At 39.8% G+C, this 17,469-nt stretch overlaps 1 protein-coding gene across 3 annotated transcripts in view; it reads left to right on the forward strand.

Annotated features, from left to right (window-relative positions):
* fras1 (Fraser extracellular matrix complex subunit 1) overlaps positions 1 to 17,469 on the forward strand; it is a 446,490-nt gene that overhangs the window by 180,537 nt on the left and 248,484 nt on the right. For all 3 annotated transcript variants that reach the window (XM_043696280.2, XM_043696287.2, XM_087985787.1), the window contains exons 6-10: positions 2,400 to 2,533; positions 8,845 to 8,928; positions 9,969 to 10,070; positions 12,715 to 12,906; positions 15,224 to 15,313. In XM_043696280.2, the coding sequence (XP_043552215.2) occupies positions 2,400 to 2,533; positions 8,845 to 8,928; positions 9,969 to 10,070; positions 12,715 to 12,906; positions 15,224 to 15,313 (602 nt within the window). The remainder of the gene's footprint in view (positions 1 to 2,399; positions 2,534 to 8,844; positions 8,929 to 9,968; positions 10,071 to 12,714; positions 12,907 to 15,223; positions 15,314 to 17,469) is intronic.

Raw genomic sequence — 17,469 nt, forward strand, 5'->3', positions numbered from 1 at the left:
CTAGGCCAGTTGGCTTAGCATTGGTCATAAGGAAAATATTAGAAGCTATTCTGAAAGAGGTTATAACTGGGTTCTTGGTAAGTTTAAAGTAAACAGGTTTTGTGAAAGGGAAATCATGCTTAACTAATTTATTAGAGTTTTTTAAAGAATAACTTGTGCTATGAACAATGGAGAACCAGTAAATATGTTGTACGTAATTTTCACAAGGAATTTAATGAAGTGCCACATCAAAGGTTATAGCAGAAGTTCAAAGCTCATGGCGTTGTGGGTAACGTATTGGTGTAGACGGTAGATTAGCAAGTGAACAGGAAACAGCAGGAATAAATGGGTCCTTTTCAGGCTGCAGAATGTCATGAGTCATGTGGCACAGGGGTTGGTGCTGACACCTCGACTCTTTCACCCAAATTATTTATATACATTAGAGGGACTGCAAGTCTGGTAATTAAATTTGCTGATGACACAAAAATAGGTAAGAAGTGTTGCAAAGCGGATGTAAGGAGCCTACGAAGGGATAAAGATAGGTTAAGAGAGTGGGCAAAGAACTAACAAATAGAATATAATAGAATATAAATGTCTATTTTGGCAGAAAGAATAATAAAAATCAGCATATGATGTAGATGGTGAAAGAATACAGGGTTATCTGAGTGTCCTCATGTATAGATCACTGGTTAGTATGCAGAGACAGCAAATAATCAGGAAAGCTCATAGAATGGTCACTGTCCTTACAGAGGGATGTTAATGCACTTCAGTAATTCAGAGAAGTTTTACTAGACTAATACCTGGAATGAGTGAATTGCCTTATGAGTGAAGTCTAGACAGGCTAAACCTACATTCTCTGGAGTTTAGAAAAGTCAGGGGTGACTTAATTGAAACATAAATTCTGGAGGGGAATTGTCTGGGTGTATGTGGAAAGGCATTTCCTTATGTGGGAAAGTCTAGAATTGGGGGGAGTCACAATTTAAAATTAAGTGATCACCAATTTAAGATAGAGATGTGGAATTTTTGTTTGAGAGTTGAGAGTCTTTGGAATTACCATCTTCAAAGGGCAGTAGATACAGATTTTTAAATAATTTTAATGCAGAGATAGATAAATTGTTGTTTACCAAGGGGATAGAGATATGCAGGAATATAGAGGTTAAAATCCAATAATCCATGATCTTATTGATTGGTGGAGCAGGCTCAAAGGGCTGAGTGGCCTATGAATGTTCCTTGTTCATGTGTTTGTAAAAGTGAAGAACTAAATGATGAATGAAAATTATTCCAGAATAGACACTTTGTGATCTGCATTAGCATTTTAAAAAATAATTCATTGAGGTTGTGGTCTTCACTGGCCAGGTCAATGTTTATTGTCCCTCCTTAATTGTTCTTGTGAAACTGATAGAAATGTGTCTTTCTAAATAGTTGGAATCAATTTAATGTAGTTTCACCCATAATATTGTTAGGGAGGGAGTTTCAGGATTTTGATCCAGCGACACTGAACGATTGGAGAAATATTTCTAAGTCAGCATGGTGAGTGGCTCGGAGGGTGACTTGTAGGTGATGGTACTCCCAAGTAACTGCTGTCCTTGCCTTCTGGATGGTAGCAATTTGTGCAGTTGGAAGGTGCTGTCTGAGAAGCTTACTAATTTTTATTGTGTGCTTTAATAGTCCACTTGTCTGATTTCATAGCACTTACGTCTCTGAGTTAAATGATAATCAGTTCAAACCACACTCGGAATTTGAGCATATAACCTAGAGAGGTAGTCTGACATCTCATTGTAGTATTCAGAGAATATTGCACTGTTGGATCTACCACCTTTTGGTCAGCATATCAAACACTGACCCTGTATTCTTGTTCAGATTGACATAAAAGACCCTCATGGTACACGATAGAGAAGGTTAACCAGTTGTATAGCAAGCATTCAATCCTCAGTGACCACCATGAAAACAAATTAACTGGGCATTTATATCGGCATCCTCATTCATCCATGGCACACAAGTGGCCGTGGAATTGTTTGTGAAGTTCTACTTGGATGTCTAAGGAATAGGATGTTATTTAACAGCAATTGTTTCCTATTTTAGTTTTAATTGCTTTCAAATATGGTCAGTTCTGATAGAACGCAATAGTTCCGTCCTTGTGCGATCTCGTGTTATAAAAAAATTCCATAACAGCCGCATTTAAACTAATGGGGCTGGAATCGCGTTCTAGCAAATACAGGTAAGGAGAATTTGCATACTACAAATAACAATCTAAATATTTCAATCAGGTTAAAGCCAATTTGCGTTGAAGAAACATGTGTTGCAGCCGAACCAACTATGTAAATCTGTTCTTGCGTAATCGAAATAACAGGGTAGCAAGGAATTTCACATCTTATTTTTCCATGTTGCTCATTTTTTGCATCAATTACTTCTACAAACAGAGTCATGCCTTTATGAGGGAAGAATGTATAGGGATGGCGAAGACTGGAACTTAACCAATTGTTCAAAGTGTGTCTGCAATAATGGTGAGGTGCAGTGCTACATTGCAGAGTGCCAGCCGTTATACTGTAAGAAGGTATGTGGCATATTCTTGTACTGTATTTAAATTAAAAAGTGAAAAGTCATCATCAGTTATCCATCCTGAGACAGATGTCAAGCTCTAACCTCCATTCCTTGCCTATATTTATTTTAGCACAGAACTTGGGCGGCACGGTGGCACAGTGGTGTGGGCGGCACGGTGGCACAGTGGTTAGCACTGCTGCCTCACAGCGCCAGAGACCCGGGTTCAGGCGACTGACTGTGTGGAGTTTGCACGTTCACCCCGTGTCTGCGTGGGTTTCCTCCGGGTGCTCCGGTTTCCTCCCACAGTCCAAAGATGTACAGATCAGGTGAATTGGCCATGCTAAATTGCCCGCAGTGTTAGGTAAGGGGTAAATGTAGGGGTATGGGTGGGTTGCGCTTCGGCGGGGCGGTGTGGACTTGTTGGGCCGAAGGGCCTGTTTCCACACTGTAATGTAATCTAATCTAATCTAAACTTCACATGTCTTGGGATTCTATGTATTTCAGGACCTGGATTGCAATTATCAAACGCAAATTGGTTTATTGGCCCATGTGAAGCATGGTCACCATAGAACCTCCCCAGACACCAACCTGCTGATGAATGTGGCATGATGTGCAGCCAAATTCCTGTCTTCCCACAATTGACAAACTGCAGTGTGATGTCCATTTGGAACCTGGAGCTTACTTGTTGCATTTGAATAAGGTTGCAACCTGAAAATGATTGGGCTTTGGCTTTGACTTCAGGAAGACAGTATGCTGGATTTTTGCCAGTTAAGGACATATGAGTCAAGGCAATTTGAAGCCGTTGTTTCCTCTCATTTTCCCATATTTTTGTCTCCTAGAGACTTTGGGAAGTGGCGGGGTAGTGTGTCCAAGGTTTGGATCTGTCACTTCCCTAAGTAGGCCTGTAGCAGAAACGAAAGCCTGTGGTGCAGAGGGAGTTAATGGAAAGGCCTGGCCTTGTTCTCTGGGACATTTGTCCATATCCCTACATCAATCTGATGCCCCAGCCCCTTCCACACCCAGCTAACCCTCCCTCTCCATCTGTCCACCCAACCCAGTCCTCCTTGGTGTTTCCTTTGTGTCCTTGATAGTAACTCACTCAATGTCTACAATGCATGTAACACCATTGAAAAGGCTTTGTAATAAAAAATTTTAAGAAAGGCTCTGACAATCAAGGAAACACCGAATTCTTTCAGTGCATTTTAATAAAACTGTCAAATATTGAGCCATTTTATTCCATTGGCAGTCTGTTTAAACAACAAAATGAAATCTCCTTTAGTGGTTATTACATTGTGAAAAGTATCAAATTCTTTTTTTAGAAACCAAATCACAAAGACAGATAATTCTTTAACACCCATTAAAACTCAATCCTCCGAACAACTGAAAAACAACTATATATGAAGTGTTTTATTAGCTTTTGAAACTCAGCCACATATTCATAATGAAATCAGCTGTTAAAATAATTTCATTAAAACAAACCAGTACTATTACACGTAATTGAAATTACTGATTTTGAAGTTATGAACTGTTGATGAGAGAATTCACTCACCTGTCAGGAGTTTGTGATGTGATTGTTTTGAAAGGATTTCCACATTTATGACTTAACCACCTCAATTTCCTTAATTCCTGAATCAATTCCAAATGATTTTGGGACATAAAATCTGGTCACATGTTTCTGTTCCAACCACTTTGCGCACACACCAAAGCCTGTTCTTTTATTCTGAATACATTCTACTTCTAGCTATTTCCTAATTAGTCTGTTCAGAGATGTTATCACACACCTCTGAAGCAGGTGGGGCTTGAACCCAAGCTTCCTGGCTCTGGGGTAGAGACACTACCACCATGTACAAGCACATTTCATATTCCACTGCTCTGTGTTTTTTGTTAACATTTCAATTGCCTAATCACTGAATTGCTTCAGTACTCTGCCAGGCTGACACTTCATTTTTAGGTCTGCTTGGTGCTGCTCATGACATGCCCTTCAGAACCCCTCATTGAATCAGGGCTGATCCCCAAACTTGATGTGGTAGAGTGGGGGGTATACCAGGCCATGATATTGCAGATGGAGTTGCTGATATTCATGGGTGTTCAGTCCCGAGTTGCACGTGTTCTCAATCTGAAGACCAGTTATGGACTTTGATACTGTTGAGAGCAGATACATCTGAAGCAAGCAGATTGGTGACAATGAGGTTAAGAATATTTTCCCTTTTGTTATTTCCTTACCAAGTACTGCTGAGCCAGTTTAGCACTTATGTCAGTTAGGACTCAACCAGCTCAGTCAAGAGTGATGCTTTGTGGACTTTGTTGTATCTACTCAAGCATTCTATGTGGCTTGTGGACAGTGAAGTTTGAAGATGATGACTAGAAGAATCTCATAAAATGTTTAAGTTTTTAAAAGTTTGAATTCAGATTTCAATGACCGAGTAAGAGGTAGGAACAGAAGTGAATGATGTTTTGGTATCAAAAGAATCTGGTGTCCATGAATGACTAGGTTGGCAAGAAGAACATAGAACATTACAGCGCAGTACAGGCCCTTCGGCCCTTGATGTTGCGCCAGCCAGTCATACCAATCTGAAGCCCATCTAACCTACACTATTCCATGTATGTCCATGAAGGAAGCTGGGCTCACAGTCAAACAGTACACCTAGAGTTTGTAATTTGTATTCAATTTGGCATGGCAGCTTGAAATGCAAGGTATTAATTTTTAGGAGTGCTAAAGTTAATAGCTTCATTTTAGAGTAAGCCAGAGAGAATGATGTTCACAACTGATTAGTCTTAGGCTTAGGTTCTGGATTCCATCTCATTGTCATGGAATATGTAAATATATAGTTTGATATGAATAAATAAAATTGTTCTCCACGATACGGTAGAGCATATTTCTTACATTAGCTAGAACTGTATTGGTTGATTAAAGAACACTGCAAGTGAAAACTTATCTTTATTAAAACTGCTTAAATAAATAATAAGCTTTCCCTGTCAAAGTTACATCCAAGTGCTGCACTTCAATGTTTCTTGGATCTACATTTGCCATTGTTCAATTATTGATACTTTTATAGTTAGTCTTTACTGGACCCTGTAAAATAAAATGATTCTGTTTGGAAATGAAATCTTGCTTAATAAGGACATTTGCTTCTATTTCATTTTAACCAATTCAGCTTGCAGAGCTCAGTGTTTTAAATCCCCATCCCCCCAAGTTTGTCAAGATTACTCGTAAGTTAGTTGTAAATCTGGAAAACTAAAGAGAGAAGGAACAGTTCCAACATGCAGGAATAAGACTGTAGTGCTCCAAGTGGTAATTGTATGAGTGAGGTTATCCTGCTGTCTCAATAGATGACAGTACTGCTGTTGCAACAGCAAGTAAAGCTGTTCAATTTGAGGTGAAAAGAGAAACTATTTTGCCTGGATAAAGGAAAAGACAATTTTCTGAAGAAAAATTTCCGAACAAGTGCCTGTTCACTTGGAAGGCACAAGCCAGAAGTCTGATGAAGAATGTGATAGAATACTCCCTACCTGCCTGGAATAGTGCTGCTCCAAAAACACTTGAAGCCCAACACCATCTAGGACAAAGCAGCCCATTTGAGTGGCACTATAAACTACAAAGCATTGCTCCCTGTAGGACTGGCATACAGTAGCAATAATGTGTACTATCCATAAGATGCAGTATAGACTAGTGAATTTAAGGAGGTCAGCCAAGTGGGTCTCATAGAATGAGTTTCCTGATTCAGACTGTTAATTGGTCTGATCAGGCAGCCTCAGCTGACAGATATAAACAGGAGTGTCAGAGAGCTGGCTCTGGGGAAGCTGGAACAGTGTCAAGTACGATGTATGAGAAAATAAAAGGTAACTTGGAGACCGAATACGAGCCAATGTGGGGTTATTTCACAAACGTTGACCAGTGCTCCTTAGATAGCACCTTCCAAATGTACGACCACTACCATTTAGAGGATCCATGATAACACCATCGTCTGCCACCTCTCCTCCAATGCGGTCATTATCCTGACTTGGAAATATTCACTTGATGGGTCAATTCTGGCACTCCCTAACAGCATTGTGGTTGTAGCTACACCAAATTGACTGCAGCAATTCAAAAAGACAGCTCACCACCTTTTTTCCAGTTAAGCATAGACAATAAATACTGGCTCAGTTAGCCATGCTCCCAACCCCTATTGTACAAAACCTTAACATGAACTAAACATAATTGCCTTAAATACATCTCTAATTCTGTAGAGTGACTGTAGGGCTGGTGGCAGAACAAATTCAATGTAATCTGCAAGGTAAGTAAATTTGATGGACTTTCTTTCTACTATTGTTACATGCACAGAAACCTTTTAGATCCTTATGTTTTAGATTACTTACAGTGTGGAAACAGGCCCTTCGGCCCAACGAGTCCAGACCGACCCGCCAAAGCGCAACCCACCCATACCCCTACATTTACCCCTTTTAACCTAACACTACAGGCAATTTAGCATGGCCAATTCACCTAACCCGCACATCTTTGTAACTGTGGGAGGAAACCAGAGCACCCGGAGGAAACCCACGCAGACACGCGGAGAATGTGCAAACTCCACACAGTCAGTCGCCTGAGTTGGGAATTGAACCCGGGTCTCTGGCGCTGAGGCAGCAGTGCTAACCACTGTGCCACCGTGCCGCCCACAAACCTCTCGAGATTCAGTTTGAATTTTCTGTCTTAAATCTGTAGGGAACTAATGGAAGTTAATTGTGAGTGCCTTCATGGTTACACATTTTTATTCATAATAAATTGATATTTTTCAATTACCTGTATCTTAATTTAAAAAAAATGAAATTTGTTCTGGTAGTGTGTTAACTAACATACACCAACATAAAACATTATGAGGTTAGTTCAAACTGAAGGTTCGCGACCTGATCTGAACGTGAAATGGAGATACAGGTCAAACCTCCATAGGGATTCTCCTGCTCATTAGTTATGATTGCTGAAAGTTACAACAGATGTTAATTCCTGAGTGGTGAGCAGCAAAAAGGCACCAGGCCTCCTGCCCCTGAATTGTCATGGGCATCCCAGACTTCATTGATATTGTGCTATATTAGGCAATATAGCACCTTTGGTGTAGTCAATTTGGTGTAGGTACAACCACAATGCTGTTAGGGAGTGTCAGAATTGACCCAGCAAGTGAATATTTCCAAGTCAGGATAATGACCGCCTTGGAGGAGAGGTGGCAGACGATGGTGTTATCATGGATCCTCGAAATGATATTGGTCGTACATTTGGAAGGTGCTATCTGGGCATGGGGTAGCTACTACCCTGTGAAGTTTGGGCAGGGCAGTGATCACTTTCTTGGATTGAAGTAAGTCACCTAGGGAGGTTTTGAGAATGAGATAAGAGGGCTGTAAAGTCTGGGTCAGCACAGTCTTGCATGTTTCTCATGCACTCCAATGAAGCACTCCTGAACCTTCTAGCCTACAAAAGTAAGCTTTGTCTTTAAGGTTTGGGACCTTTATTTCTGTTGCAGCAGGTTTTACTTGTGAGTGTATCCACAGCAGGTGTCTACCCTAGCACGCTTTAGTGTTGTCGGTTTGAAAAATAAATTTGTATGTAAAGTGTCCATTTGTGCCATTTCCTTGGGGCTTCCATGGATCTTTAGCTGAGGTGGATAGTCCAGTGAATGCCACAGAAACTCAGCCCTGCAATACATAAGGGATATGAAGAGATGGGGGTGTATCAGAATGGTAAGAGGAAAACTTAGAAGTATTCAGCAAGTCAGTTTGATATCTTTGGAGAGAAAAATAGACTTAATATTTCAGCCTGATGAAAATTCTCTAGAATGGGTCTTTGACCTGAAATAACTTCTGTTTCTCTCACCTCAAATGTTGCCTGACTGACTAAATATTTGAACCATTTTCAGTTTATACTTCTGGATTTACACCATCAGCATTTTGCTTTAGATGCGAAGTACTTCTGTTTCCTATTTTTTTTCCCCTCTGTCAAGACCAGGGAGGAATTAACAGGAATGAGGAAATTATGGTCTGAAGCACTGGAATTCACGCACAGGGCAGAAAATGCATCAGAGATCTGGAGGCAATAGAAATACTTTTAATGTTACTTAGAAATTTTCCAATAGCTGGCAGTTGGGTTGATATAAAGAATTTAACATTTGACTTGAAATATGCGACAATAGTAGAATGAGATGAGGTGAAACCAGAGCTTTTCTCCATCAGACAACAGTCCCTTTATGCCTGTAAATTGCTATTTTTATCTTATGGAATTTAAGTATAAATAAATTACAATTTCAGCAATGGATTGTACAATGCTTATAATTTATCACTTTCCCTCCCTCTTGACTTTAGGAGGAAGATGTTGTAATGCAGGTTGGAAACTGCTGTCCTGAATGTCTGCCAAAATCCTGTTCATTGGCAGGGAAGCGGTACAAGGTAACCTTGAAGTTGCTCCGCAACTTCAGATGTTTGAGTTAAGATTTATTCTTCACTTGTAGGCCATGTTCCAGGTCTGACACTGTGATAAGCTGCTATTTGATGTTCCGTGGTTTCTCTTTTAGATGTGGTTAGGATCAGATTTTTAGATGTCTGTTTTGGCAGTCATGCTTGCCTTACTATGTAATATGTGATAAGGCTGTTTGTTTAAAGAAGAGGGGGGAAAAAAAAAGAAAGATTTGCAGTTATATAATGCTAAATAAAGAGAGTTGAGGCTTGAAAAATTTACTTGCAAGGGCCACTGATCCGTGTGCTTTTTATAATTTTTTTGCCATTCCAAGATTCTACTTGTAAGTAAACAAGCGCAGAAAATGCTGGAAAGCCTTCTCTCACAGGATCTGTGGCAAGAGAAGAGATATCTAGTTAGCCTTCTGAGTCCTGTATAACTGTTTCTGAATTTCAGTTCTAGCTCTTTGACCTTGATTCCTGCTTGGTACTTCCCACCTTCAACTTGCTGCCTCTCCCAACTCTGTAACTTGCTGACTTTCCTGAACTCTGCAGCTCACTAACTCAGCAGCTCCCTGCATACACTACAGACTCCCTTCCTCCATGACTCTCCTGTTCACCCCATCTTCTGCTCAACACTTCTCCCATTCACAACTTCCCTCCTTGATGCCCCCTCACTTTGCTGCTTCCCTTTGTCCCTACCAACTCCCTACATCATACTACTGTTCCCTCTTCCTTGTTGTTTTCCTCACCTGAAACCGGGAGGTCACTGTGAGCAACCAGAGTCTATGGCAACACATATGTTTTTGAATATTTTGGATGCTATGATACATCAAAGTGTCATCAAACAATTTATTTCCCATTGATTAATCAGACATCTGTTGGAGCTTGGCAGAGAATTGATTAGCACTATCTGATCCTCATAAATTGCTTAATCATCAATTGATTGCATTCTGGTTAATTGAGCAAAGCTATATCAAAGATAATTTATGTCCAGAATGTTTATTAAAATGATATACTCTTTGTTTCTTCAGCATGGCAATCAGTGGAAGAAGAATGATTGCACCAATTGTATTTGTGACCGTGGTGAAATTAGATGTCATGCGCAGCTATGTCCATCACTGACTTGTGAAAAGGTAATTGCAGATCAACTAGACGGAAGAAATCACATTTTTGTCTGTGGGATAGCATGGAGAAGGGTTTCTTTGGTGCAGCTCAGAAAGCATATTTAAATTGGGGGAAAAAAAAATCATCTGCCCATTAGATAGACCCCGAACATTCAGGTGAGCAGCTTCCCCTTTGTAGCAGCTCCCAGGCAATTTGAAAATCCCAGGCCCAGAAACTGGAAATTTTGTCCCCATATGTGTAAGCATCACTTCACTATTGCTTGGGTGAACACGCTCACTGGCAAAATCCTTTATAGTAAGGAAATGCCCAAATATTCAGCTGGAATGTCCACACCAAATCCTGTTTATGTGGTGCAAACAGGGCTGAAGTTACAATGACTGATTGGGACACTTCCCATGTGACCAGGTTGGAAGGTATAACAATTTGAATATATCTTTACTTTTCAATTTGCATTTTCCAATTATGTACACACATTAATTGTTGAGCAGGTTAATTGAGTCTGTGGTGGTGTGAAGTCAAGTGTATCTCAGCTGTTTGGTGTAATTTGACACTGGTTTGTCAAATCCAAACTAAAACAGTGTCATTGAATCATCATTCAGAATTTGTACTGCTAAAGCTATCTGCTTCATGCTGATGATAGATCTGCAGAATTATGAAAAACTGGTGTGACAAGTCTGCAGTTGCTTTAAGGAAGCTGAATCTGACAACATCTGTACTGGATGTTGGTTTACAGATTTGGATCTCTTGGAAACTGGATTAAAGGCAAATTTTTAACACACCAGTAAAGCCACTTCAATGAAAGATGGACATCTTGCTAGTCCTCCTTTTCAGCAGATACAGAACAACTTTGACAGTGCTTATGATGATGCATTTTATTATGTAATGTAACCTTTTATGTTTTATGTGTGGCAGGATGCCTGCCTCCCATAAATTATACTTCATAAAACCTGTTGGGTTCTTCTCTCTGTCAACTGACCAAATCTTGTGGCATGTTTGAAGGCTTTGTGAGCAGTAGGGTGCTTAAACTTCACAGACACTGCAAGATTTTTCAATACTGATTAAAGGGCATATTTTGGCTGTGAGCAAATGTTAAACATTCCCACCTGTTGTTTGATATGGCTAGCCCAGCAGATGCATGCACCTTATGTAATTGAAGATTTATAATATTTTTGGGTGTTCCCAAAATATACCAAGTAACTGATCCTCACCTGTCTCGGAATTGTAAACTCCGTAAATTTGTGTGTTTAGGAGGTAATTTCAATGAGGGACATGTGAGTATTTGTCAAAGAGCTTTTCTGTTGCCCTGAAGGCCAGAGTGTGTGTAGGTGGGGTCTTTTGAAGTATGTGTGAAGAGATAAGGGTGCTGTTATTGAACACTACGAAGCATTGTGCATGTACAGTTTTAACTTGGAGTGTTTAACTCAAGGACTTAAAGTGCAAAGGGAAAAACATAGTCCAAACAAAAGTTTGAAATTGCACAGGGAAGAAAGAACTCTCAATCCATCAAAATGACACGGCTGACTGAAATTCTGAATGATTTTCCATTTAAAGCCACTTGCGTACCATGAATGTAATTAAAACCAGCTTCCTATTCTTTAGGATAGATGACAAATTGCTGCTTTTGATCTGCTGAAGATAACACTTTTTTTTGTAGTTATTTGTAAATACATGTTTTTAATTGTACACTCAGTTACAGTTGTAAAGTAACATAGTTACCAGAGAGGAATCAGCCCATAATACAATGACATTTAATTATGGCTAAACTATTTGGGAAGTGGCTTTAAAAGCAGGAGTGAAAAGTATCCTTTGGTCATGGTCAAGATTAATTTTTCTGTTCAGATACACTTAAGATCCTGTTTTCTTTTTTGTTGATTTATTATTTATATACATTTAGGTTATATAAATAGAGGCAGTGAAGACAGCAGTAGTTTGATTTTTCATTATTGTTCAATGGACAAGTGACAAGAAAACCAAGATATTAGTCCCAAGAAATGGGGTGAGAGTTCTTTCTTCCCTGTGCAATTTCAAACTTTTGTTTGGACTTTGTTTTTCCCTTTGCACTTTAAGTATGGTATGGGTGGGATGTTGTCATATCAACATCAAAGGTGAACCCAACCTACCCTGTGCCTCTACCACATACCATATATCTGACACAGGAGTGAGTGACCAATTCAGTTCGAGGAGGAAAGATGCTCATTTAAATACTTCAGTGAGATTGAGGAAATTTTAATTTCGTTTTACATTTAATTCTGGCTGGACAGTGTTCCTGGATCTTGAGGAAACATGGTCAAGATTTCTGGCTCTGTTGAGTAACTGTCTTTCCAATGCAGCTTATGGGTCAAGAGAAGTAGGAGTGATCTTCCACAGGCCCAAACACTGTCCTTCCAGCATACCTGTTAACTCCAAAGTTAAAAATCACACAACACTGGGTTATAGTGCAACAAATTTAATTGGAAGCACTAGCTTTCAGAGCGCCGCTCCTTCAGGTGATTGTGGAGTACACAATTGTAAGACACAGAGTTTATAGCAAATGTTTACAGTGTAATGTAACTGAAATTATACATTGAAAAATACCTTGATTGTTTCTTGGGACTTTCATCTGTTAGAATGACCACTTCACTTCCACTTGATATTTAATATTTATTTCCACAGGGTCTGAATAAAATCAGAAGACCTGGCCGTTGCTGTGAGGAATGTGTGTCTGGGAAAGGGAGCTGTCCATATGAAGGTGTCACCAGGTATCATGGAGAGATGTGGAATGTAACTAGCTGCGAGTTCTGTATGTGTGAGAGGGGACAGGTCATCTGTCAGACTGCCGAATGTGCCAGAGTGAAGTGCTCATGGGTAAGGGAATCTATGTTATTGTTGCTATTGCAAAATGACAGTGTGACTTTGTGGTAATTTGTGAAAGGACTGCATTTCTTTTATAAAAGGCCTATTAAAAAAATAGTTCAGCAAGTGCCAGTACTTCAGCTGATGAGCATGACTTATGTAAATTGATTATAGTGAGGGAGACTTTGCACATCATCAGCCCTTACCCCACATAACTTGGTCCAGTGGAATATGAGTCTGGACCACTGGAGATACATTTAGATCATATGGGTCACCAAGATGTGATCTGTGTCTTGTGTCCTACACATTTCATAACAAGATGCTTAACTGCATTCAAGATCTTTGGAGCTGAGAATGGTCTCATCCATTCGATTCACATGAATTGATCTTTCTCACCCAAGGTGAACCAATTTCTTAGTTTATAAGAAAAAAAAGCCTGATAGCTGACTTCACTGGTTTGTCCTGCCTGTTGAAGTGATTTTCGGGGTTGTGCCCAGTGATTCATATGAACAACCAATAGGAATCATAAGTGGGAGATGGGTAAAGGTGAGGACTAATGTAGATTAAGGTGCTTCAAAGGATGCAGAGAACCTAGCTGTGAGAAGTGTTGTCCCTACCTCTCAACCTTGTTGAAGGAATATCATACAAATGAGAGATGCTAATGAAAACATGTCTTTTGACCTAAAGAATTTGATTTTATTTGTATAGACCCAAAAATCATTATTTTAAATAAGAACTATTCATTTAGTGCCTTCTCCATAAAGCCTAGGAGTGTCTAACCTCAGGCAAGGAGATTCAGGATAGGTACACCTCACATTGGACAGAGCGATCCTGATGATTTGTATCCAAAAGATATTCTGAAACTCTGCAACAGAAATGTTAAGAATAGGTGGGAGCAGCTGACTTTAGTTTAGCTTCTCCCTCTTGGAACTGCGTAGACAAACAAAGATCTTTGCTCAATAAATTATGAGCTACTACTTTGAAATCATCTATGTGCAATCTAATTCCCTGTGGATAGTTTTAAACTGGATCATTGTGTTTTGGAGCACATTTAGAAATGGGAACTTTACGTTTGAAGAACCAGTACTCATTAGAGAGAAATGCAGTATGATTAGAGCATTTGCGAGGGAGCAGGTATTTGAAATTAACATGGATTCTGTTTTCTGGATCATCTCGACTAAGCTATTTTTGGAAGGCTGGGGGTTTGGTACCCTCCTTCTGCAACCCCCAACCTGCTCCTGACTATGTGAGCACTAAATTGGGAATTATGCCCGTTATAGCATTTTACGGTTCAACAGAGGCTTCAGCTGCTAAGAGTGTCATCATCTTAAGAAGAAAAAGTATTCAGTCACAGTGGATTGGTTTATAATGTTATTATTTCCTGAGCCATTGAAGAACACTTAGCGAGCTCAACAGCATGTTGTTCTGATTTTCTGCTAGGCAATGATAATGTCATGGGGCGGAGTTTGCTCACCACAACAATTTAAATTATGCCAATCACACACTTTGAGTAGTTCCATTCAGGTTTAGGAGAAACCTTACCCTTCATTTCAGTACAGGTCCTTGAATTCAATAAAAGATGTTGAATTGATAATCTTGATTTATATATTCACGAACACCAGCCAAACGTGCAGAAGTTATGAGATTAATGTCACTTGCACACTCAATTAGTTAACTACCATGTCTTCTGACTGCTTAAAAAGGCTTCATCAAAACTACTTAATGGTTCCTACATCTGATGTACTATCACTTTTTATATGGTAAATTATGTGAAGTAAATGCGTTTACAGTGCATGCAGATACAGTGTAAACATGCAGTGTTAATATTCAAACATATTATGGGCAACACAGGCCACATTTCAATCACCCTTAGAATTATTCATTTGTAATATTATGCTAATTATTCTTTGACCTTTCCACATGCACGATCAGCCAAGATTGGCCTCTGGAATTTTGGTTTCTTTATCTCTTTAGGTTTTCATTATGCTGAAGTGTCTTTTTCACTGGGACTCTGGACATCTTCAAAATATATCTTGGCACTTGTTCAGTAATTAACATTCTATTCTCAGCTCACCCAGCACTGATACCACAGTGTGGTATCTTTGTGCTTGGAGCTCATTTAATAAAATTTAACCCAAACCGTGATCAAATCCTATCCTGCCCAAACTTTAGTGATGTTCACACTCTGCAATGAAGCAGAGCTCCAAGGATTTTGGGTTTAAATAATTTATATTAATGTGTTTCTTTGCCAGTCCACATTTTCACGACTTGTGATATAAAATATGTAAATTATTATCTGATTTGAGAAAATGTTTGTTATTTTCTGCAGGGTGAGGAGTTGCTTCATTTACCTGGAAAATGTTGTCCTGAATGTGTGTCACTTGGCAGTTACTGTATTTATAAAGAGCAAGTTAAAGAGGTGAGCCCCTTTCAGTATGTATAGTGCACTCATAAAAACCCAAATGGAGGATGTTTCAATCCTCGTATAGTTATGTGCATGCATATTAACTGATTGTGGTAAAGCACATCTAACGAAGGTATAGTTAGATTACATTAAACCCAGAGTGACTATGTAAGTCAAATGCGCAAACTTTATTGGTTTTGCTTGCAAACTCCTGAAATTCTTTGACATTCGGTCTGCTTTTATGCAAAGCTGTTGTCTACATTTTGAACTTGCAGGTCTGGGCTGGAACTTGATGCATCTCAGGGCATTCAAACATTCTTTTTTAATTCCAGAAGACACTGATTGAGACTTTCGGATAGTGCTGGGGTTATCACCAGTGATTTAGGAAGGAATTTGACTTGTAAGAAATCCAGATTTTGGCAGCAGCCAACAAAATTTGCCATAATATGCCACTCCATGCCCCTTCCTCCTCCACATAACATAGCTTTGCTACTGTTTTCAGAGGAGTAAAACTTAGTTCAGAGCCATAATTATCCAGGTATTGAGCGTCCAATGGAGAGTATTCAAAGGAGGAGACAGAGCTGAGAATGGAGGACTCCCAACCAAAGCCAACCATACTAAGGACTGAAGAGATGTTCAGACTGAAAAAAAGGGCTGAAGTCAGGTGGATGACAGAGGTTCAGGGGGAGAAAGAGAGGAGGCTTTCTCATTGCATTTTGCTCAACTGCACAATTATTGCTGGCAATTGGGGTGAGTGGTGCTGCTGCATTGATTAATATTCTCCAACAATACAACTCTGCAACTGCTTCCTGGAGTTTGAGTATCTGGATCTCTGGTCGTAGTCATAGAGCACAGAAACAGACCCTTCAGTCCAACTCATCTGCAGCAACCAGACATCCCAATCCCTCTTAATCCTTTTTGCCAGCATTTGGCCCATATCTTCTAAATTGTTTCTATTCATATACCCATCCAGATACCTTTTAAATGTTGTAATTACACCAGGCTCCACCGCTTCCTATGAAAACCTCGGGACCTTTCTAAATCTTTCCCCTCACCTTAAACCTATGCTTTCTAGTTTTGGACTCACCCATCCGAGGAAAAAGAGCTTGGCTATTCATCCTATCGATGCCCCTCACGATTTTATGAACCTCTACAAGGTTACCCCTCAGCCTCCCAAGCTTTAAGGAACATAGCCCCAGCCTATTCTCCCTATAATTTTAAACTCTCCAGTCCCAATAACATCTTATCAAAACCCTCTCAAGTTTAACAACATTGTTCCTATAGAAGAGTGACCAGAAATGTACGCAGTATTCTAAAAAAATGGCCTAATCAATGTCCTATACAGCTGCGACATGACATCCCAACTGCTACACTCTGACCAATTACAGCAAGCGTGCCAAATACTTTCTTCACCACCTTGTCTACTTTGAAGGAACCACACACCTGCATCCCTCGGTCTCTTTATTGGGCCACACTCCATAAGACTTTAGCGTTAACTGTGTAAGTCCTACTCTAGTTTGCCTTACCAAAATGCATTATCTCTCATTTATCTAAATTAACCTCCATTGGCCCATCTGATCAAGGACCCATTGTACTCTGAAATAGTGATCTATTTTGGTGTTAAATGCAAAATTGCTAACCACGGCTCCTGTATTCACATCTCAATCATTTAAATACATGATGAAAAGCAGCAGACTTGGCACCGATCCTTGAGGCACAGACCTCCAGTCTGAAAAGCAACACCCTACTACCACTTTTTGCCTCCTACTTTTCAAGCCAATTTCAGAACCATAAGACATAGGAGCATAAATTAAGCCATTCAGCCCATCGAGTCTGCTCTGCCATTCAATCATGGCTGATAAGTTTCACAACTCCATTCTCCTGCTCTCTCCCTGTAACTCTTCATCCCCTTGACAATCAAGAACCTATCTATCCTCGTCTTAAATATACTCAATGACCTGGCCTCCACAGCTTTCTGTGGCAGGAAATTCCACTGATTCACCAATCTCTGGCTGAAGAAGTTTCTCCTCATCTCCGTTCCGAAAGGTCTTCCCTTTACTCTAAGGCTGTGCCCTTGGGTCCTAACATCTCCTACCAATGGAAACATCTTCCCAAAATCCATTCTCTCCATGCGTTCAGCAATCTAGAAGTTTTAATTAGAAATCCCCATC

The sequence above is a fragment of the Chiloscyllium plagiosum genome, unplaced genomic scaffold (genome assembly GCF_037043375.1).
Source record: "Chiloscyllium plagiosum isolate Xiang-an unplaced genomic scaffold, Cpla_swu_hap1 HiC_scaffold_1, whole genome shotgun sequence".
Taxonomy (NCBI): domain Eukaryota; kingdom Metazoa; phylum Chordata; class Chondrichthyes; order Orectolobiformes; family Hemiscylliidae; genus Chiloscyllium; species Chiloscyllium plagiosum.